General features: G+C 41.8%; 1 protein-coding gene across 1 annotated transcript in view; it reads right to left on the bottom strand.

Moving 5' to 3' along the window:
* Nucleotides 1-1576: 1576 nt before the first annotated feature.
* The window catches only part of TMEM272 (transmembrane protein 272), a 35658-nt gene continuing 29857 nt past the window's right edge, over nt 1577-7377 (bottom strand). Inside the window, exon 5 of the mRNA XM_027856941.1 lies at nt 1577-2397. Within this exon, the coding sequence (XP_027712742.1) occupies nt 2035-2397 (363 nt within the window). The 3' untranslated portion in view covers nt 1577-2034. The remainder of the gene's footprint in view (nt 2398-7377) is intronic.

Raw genomic sequence — 7377 nt, 5'->3', positions numbered from 1 at the left:
GTCCTCATCTCCAAAATGAGGGTTGGATTAAATTACCTCTAAGTTGGACTAAATCATCTCCACATTTCAATCCCATGAACCTATAGTACAGTATACATGACAATATTAGAAACACTAAAGCATATGCCTCCATGAAAACCATGGATGCTTTTCAATGAGAAAACTACGGAAGGGAATCTGCTTTCTGAATAACCCAGATGTTTTTGCTGAAAGGCAGTGCCACAGATTGGCTGCAACTCTGTTGTTGGTTTTGATTAGAAAGCACCAGAAGGAATGTTTTTCAAGATAGGCACCATGAAAACATGCGTGTGTACAGTACATGCACCTGATTGGGATAGAAGGAAAAAAGTCCAATTATATACCTATAAATATAATTCTGTGTCCCTTTACCTGTGGAAGATTTATTTCTGTAAACCATGGAACTAACAACTCCCCCCACCTTATTCATTAAGAAAACAAATACCCAAAGAAATCTGTATTCTTTAGCTGCTGTCTTGGGTAGGTTAACCCAACCTTGGATACCACAAAAGAATGAAACTGTACTAAACACAATATTCAGTGCCAGGGAGGCTAAGAAGGTGCTCACTTCATGGTTTACCTTGGGACAGCAGCCTCAGATACAATCAGACTGTCCAGGAGGCTTATTGGCTATCCACAACAGAAGTGTCAGACACATGGCCCAGGGGCAGCCTACCAGCCTGAACCAGATGGAAATATAATTGGGAAAATAAAGATGCAAGAAAACATAGATGATATCAAAATGTGGTTTTCTAAGTCAATATGCACCCACAGGGATACTCATATATCCATATCCATATCTATAGATATGCATATATATATATATATATTTCCAGTTGAGTTTGACACCACTGTCTACATTTCCATCAATTAAATACTAGACGGGTAGCAGGGCCTGGATGGCAGGGAGAAGTATAAACTGAAAGCCGAAACAATAGCTTTGCAATATCACATGGCTACTATACTCCAAAAGGGAATCCTTCTATTAATAATAATCCGCCTCCATTAGAATGTGAGTTTCTTGAGGGCAGAGACCATGTTTTTGTTTTTCTTGGTATCCCAGTGCTTAAAAGAGTTCCTGATACACAGTAAGTGTTTAATAAATGTTTATTGGCCAGATGGCTTTTATCTGTCAGCACCAACCTAATGTACTCCACATACATGACATCACCCTGTCCCGGGCTGGAATATCAATACGGTTCCCTTCTGAAAGGAGACCTTTCATAGACCGTGGCCAGCTTCCATGGGGTCGGATAGTGTCAGAACAAACCTGTTGGCTGCTTTTCTCTTTTTCCAAAGGATGGCTAGATTCATTAAGAGAGCAGCCTTTGTATCCCAAAGCACAGATATCAGGTCCACTTGGCATTTTAAAAGAGCCTTTCAGGCCTTGGTTCTTGTAACAGTGAGTGGTTGCAGTGACTGACATTCAGTAGATTTGGTTGCTAATAATAGTAATAATAAAATATGAGAATGATATAATAATACTAACCGGCATTTCTATGGAATTTTAAAGCCTGCAAAGTGCATTATGTACATTTTCTCGTTTGAACCTCACAGAAATAAATACTATATGTGGAAAATCTTTCCCCATTTCCCCTTTTCTCTATCCCTACCTCAAGAAAAAACAAAACAAAATTCTTTATGGATGAAATTCTGAATGTAAAAGGTGGCAGGTGAGAGCAAGAAAGCAGGGTTCCCTACCAAGGCATATGAATGTCTAGAACAGAGGTTCTAAATTTTTTTTTTTGTCATGGGCCCTTTCCAAAGTTTAGTAAAGCTTATGGACACCCTTTCGAATAATATTTTTAAATGCATAAAATAAAATAAAAGATGTAAGACTGCAAAAGACACCAATGATATTGACATAGATATCAAAATATTTTTAAAAACAGGTTCACAAACCCCAGGTTAAGATCCCCCTCTCTGTTGGAAGGTGTGGCATTTTTGTGGTTTCTTCATTGTTTTTCTGAATGAGTGTGGTTATTGCCTTCCTCTTGAAATGGGGTCTGTTTGATCCTAGTCTTCCTCACCAGTATACCTTTGCCTGGAAACAATATATATGCAACAGCTACAGAAGACAAGCAAGAATAGCACTGAGTGACTTATCACCAGGACACTCACGGCAAAGAGGTACAGGGTTTTATCGCAGTAATCCTGAGGCTGGTGGAAAGGAGGAATAAAATTGGGCAGGTAGATGGAAAAGACCCAGTAGTTGCCCAGTATGAACCATATGAAGAGGAAGAGGCTGAGGATGAGGTGGATATAGTATTTATGAGCGTTCTGTCTCCAGGGATATTCATCGTCATCGTCATCATCGATCACAACAGACTTGGAGAGCAGCTGCCTCATCTTGGTGGAGTCATAGAGCAGAAGGGAAACCTGTGACATGGGTAGAGCGGCCCGGGCAGGCAGAGAAGGGGATGGGGAGGAGGAGAAAGAGAGGAAGAGAATGTCATAGATCATTAGAGATGGAAGGCGGTGGAGGGAGGGGGAATCTTTAAAGTTCATCTAGTTACAGGATCATGGATGAAGGATCACGGACCCAACCCCCTCATGTTTTTAAAAAATAAATTTGTATCTTGTGGCGAAGTGGATAGACTCTGGAGTCCGGAGGACCTGAGTTCAAATCCGGTAAAGGGAGTCAACTTCCTTCCTGTTCCCCTTAGAAGAATGTAAGTTCCTGGAGGGCAGGCACTCTCTTTTATTTGTATCCCCAGTGCCCAGTGCACAATGGGAACTTAATGAATCCTTGTTAATTTATTGATTGATTGACTATGGAAGTCATTTCACCTCTTTTGGATTATCATATCTATTTCCCAAGCCATCGTCTCATAGGAATGCTGTCAGAAAAAAAAGGTATTATGCAGGGGTGGACTGAAGTCAGCTCAAACTGGTATCGCTAAATTTTCCCACTTCAGAAATTAATGAACACTACAAATCAAGACTTCATTTATTGTTTCATTGATTGTGGAGTTTTAAGAAAGTTGGAGAAAATATTAATAATGCAAATTAAACTTAAAAGTGTGTTGAGACTATTTTTTTCCCTGGAGGGCTGGTTGTTAAACATTTACCAGCACACCCCTGGTATTATGCAAAATGAGAGGATTGAGCTTATCTTTTGGGCCTGCTTCCTCTTCTCACTCCTTCCTCCATTTGTAGGGCCAGGAGAGGGAGGGAGGAGTGGGTTCATTCCCACCCCCACCTTCCCACTCCCCTTGTTACTGCAAACATGCAGCAATTTCCAATAAGATTCCAACCAGGTAGAAAGCATTCCAGGTGCTCTTAGTGAAGACATCTGAGCATAACACACCAGGGTTAAGTGTGACAGAAATAGGAAGTCCTGTAATTCCAGGCTGTCATGAAATAGCTACTTTATTTTCCCTGTAAAGACTTCCCTTCACAAATGTGTGTGTGTGTGTGTGTTACTCAAGTACAGAGCACTCAGCAGTTTTAATGAGTCCAGTGTTTCTCCTGCCCTTGCCACACTATTCACACTATAAATAACTAATATTTCTGTGGTGCTTTAAGGTTTGCAGAACACTTTACAAATGTATTATCTCATCTGCACAGTTTTACCACAACTCTACGAGGTGAGAACCATTATTATTCCCATTTTACAGATGAGGAAATGAAGTCTGAGAGAAAAGTAAAGTGATTTGTCCATGGTTCCCAGCCAGTATTAAAACTCAGGTCTTCCTGATTCCAAGTTCAGTGTTCTTTTTGTTGTGTTTGTCCTTCGTTCTCGAAGAGGACCATGACATCAGGGAGATGATGACATGACTTGCAATTGACTTTATTTTGAGTGAGTGAGGGCTGAAAAAGTAGGGTTAAAAGGCTCGTCCGGCCTTTGAATCCTAAACTGGGATCATACCCCAGATCATACCCCATACCTCTACACCCAAGGGTATAGAGTACCTAGCAGCCTGTATCATTCCACTCCCCTATCCCACTAATAGAAACTTTTTTCCCTAACAGGGGAATAAGGCTGCTCAATGGAGAGGGTAGAAAGGGTGATATTAGGCTAGCAGAGAAGAGGGGAGCAGTGGTGAAGGGAACTGAAAACAGAGCCAGTTCTAATTGGGGTACCACAGTGAGGAAAGGTCTGGGAGAGCCATCTCACCCCTTTAAGCGTCCACCATTTTTTGCTCCCATCAAAAATGACCCAACCTGTGTCCAGTTCCCTTGGGCAGGGGTGAGGAATCTGCAGCGGCCTCGAGGCCACACTTGGCCCTCCAGGTCCTCAAGTGTGGCATTTGAGAATTTAGAGGGCCCCATGTGGCCTCGAGGTTGCAGATTTCCCACCCCTGCCCTTGTAGCTCTGTTCTCTGCTAATCTGATAAACTAATTCAAGCCAAGGTGCTAATGATATCCTTGTTTTCCCATTGTAACAAGGGGCCTTAATGCCTTAACACTCTCATATTGACAAATAACTAGAATTTCAGATTCAATAAAAGGCAGAAATAAACACTAGAGAGGGGGATATAAACAGCTTTTTGTGGGCATCTCAAATCACAGAGGAAGCCAACTCATAAAGCCGGCCCTGATGGAAACCATCGTTGGCATTTGACTTTCCTCCTGCCTATCGTTGTCTTGGTAATTTCCCCTGCTAACGATTTGTACCAAATTGAGAATTGGCTGTTGGAAAGCATATGCCCAGCTTTGCTCCGCCTTATATTCAGCCACTGAAGTATGTTTGTTATGAGCCCTTAGGGGCCAGAATTCAGTGCTGCTACTTTCTGCTGAAGAAGTGGTTAAAACTAAACTTAGAAGGGAGAACCAGAAGAATAATGAAAACTAGAATGACATGGAACCATCTTACACATACACTAGGACTGGTGGGTTTCTTGACCTCAGGAGTTCTGAACTTCAGTAGGGCTAATGATCCTGGTGTCTGCACTGAGTACAGGACCAATATCGGGGGACCCCTCCCTCAGGACTGCAGAGGCTACCAGGTTGCCTAAGGAGGATTGGACTGACTCAGCTGCAGATCCAAGCTGTCATGCCAGTTGATGGTGAAATTGCACCTGTGAGGTGCCTATATTTACAGCCTGGGGAAGATAGGGAAACCTAGTCTTAAAAAAAAAATTAAAAATTGAAAGACTTAAGAACTCTTATCAGCACAGTGATCAAAATTCCAGAGGATCTTTGATGAAGAAGAATGTTATCCTCATTCTGATGGACAGATAATGGACTAAATATGCAAAATGAGACTGTAGCCCATATGAGAATTTGTTTTGTTTAACTATGCATTTTTGTTGCAAGGGTTTTTCCTGCGGGGCAGGAAGGTTGGAGGGAGAAAAAAAAAAGAATGCTTGATAACTGGAAAAAATAAAGTATAATTAAAAAAAAAAACTAAACTAAACTAACCCCCCCCCATATGGATCCCCTTTGGGTGAAGAATCTAGGCCTACCTTCATCTCTGTTTCCACCCTGCCCTAATTTGTCAGACCATCTGCATTCCAGAAGTAGGATGTGTGTGTGTGTTTTTAAATATTAAGAACAGGTCATTACACTGTTTAAAGACCTAAATTTGAATGAAGAATCTCCCTCCCAAAATGGCATAGAAAAGATGTTGTACTGGTTGGAATCCAAGAGACTGGAACACCGCAAACCTTAAGCAGAAGAGATAGGAATGTCAGAATTCAGGGCTTGTCTCTTCCTAGATGAGTGAGGTGCTGTTCAGTCATGCCAGATGGAACCACAGAGTTTGATGGCTAGCTGGTATTTAGTTTTTAAATGAGGCATGTCCCTGAGGGTGTGGAGAGGAGCTGGGATGAGGGACAAAGAGGGTAATTTAGTATGGAATGATGGCTGAGGAATGTGTAGCATTTCACTAAGAAATGTGCAGTATTTCCATTGTGAATGAGTCAGAGTACGGACAGTACTCTATTAACTGGCCCTTATCCAACCAGAAAGCTTTGGAAGCGAGCACTTCCATATCCTCAATACAAATGCTCCTTTGAAGAAGCTAGCCAGAACAGGATCATAGACCAGAGATGGAAGGAATCCGAGAGGCCATCTACTCCTACTCTTTTATTTTACAAAATAGGAAATTGAGGCCAAGAAAAGTGGCTTGCTTTGAACTTATCTTTCCTTTGGCTACAATCCAGCATTCTTCCTGCAACCAAGCTGACTATAAAAATGGATTTATATAATTGGGATGGCAGGGGCCAACTATGTGCTGTCTCAGATGTTTTGGGAAAAGAAACTTAGCACCTACTATGTGCTAAGTGCTTTGTACAAATATCATCTCATTTGATTCTTAAAATAACCCTGGGCGGTACATCTTATTATTATCCCCATATTACAGTTGAGGAGACTGAGATTAAGTGACTTGCCCAGAGTCAAATTAGTAAATGTCTCAGTCACATTTGAACTCAGTCACATTTGAACTCAGGTCTTCCTGACTCTAGGCCCAATGCTCTATCTACTGTGCCACCAGCTAGGAACAGTCCCTGTGCCTTACTGCTGATACTTTCCTAGGTTGTTTTTAAAGTATTAGAAAAAAATTGTGGAAACTAATGCTCTGCAGACTGCCAGCTGTAGGAAAATCCAGGAAGGGAGGGGACAGGAGGAGAGGAAGGAGGAAAGAGAGAAGGGAGATGGGAGGATTTTCTTTCCTCTGCAATTCAAGGAGGCAGCTTGCTGTTTGGCTCAGAGCTGGAAAATTCGGGATAAATATAGGATTAAGTAGAAAAAATAGAATAAACCTGGACTTCTAAGCATGACTCTAACCTAGAGATCATCCTTGCTAGAGAGATTTGTCTTAAAACCAGGTTCTGTTCCTTATTTTCCTTATTTGTACATTTCCCACATTTCATAGGTCCTGCTCTTGGGAGAGTTTGCTAAAAATGTACCATGAGGGTCAGAGCAGGAAGAGAATAATGTGCTCATGTGTTACTTGTGAAATCAGCTGTCTTCTCCAAGGCAGAAGCTTGTTGCCCCCCAGTGGCTGCACCATGTCCTGGTTACTGGCTGAGCCCTACAGCTGGAGTGGCCAGAGAAAACATGACTGGTCAGAGAAAGCACTGCCTGCCATCCTAAATATGCCTGGGTTTCCTTTCAGGGCTGACAGACAGCAAGCCGAGGCTCTAAATGCTTCTGTCTCTTTTCAACATGGAAGCATTTTCTCCGGCTTTGCTAAGCCATCCCAAGGGCAGGCACAAGCAATTTACAAGATTCTGCCATTTTTTCCATTGAGAATATTCAAGGAGTGATGCCTGTCAAGGAGACAGTCACTGCCATGATAGAACAGCCGTGATCTCTTTGATATGTTTTCTTATCCTTAGCATTTCATAGTCTGCCTCTTTGTGAATGCCTCAATTCATTTTTTGAATTTTTTGAATTCATTCATTCTTT

Source organism: Vombatus ursinus, unplaced genomic scaffold, assembly GCF_900497805.2.
Source record: "Vombatus ursinus unplaced genomic scaffold, bare-nosed wombat genome assembly UNPS02011700.1, whole genome shotgun sequence".
NCBI lineage: Eukaryota > Metazoa > Chordata > Mammalia > Diprotodontia > Vombatidae > Vombatus > Vombatus ursinus.
Note: the sequence above shows the minus strand (reverse complement) of the source record. Positions and strands in the feature narration are given on the sequence as shown.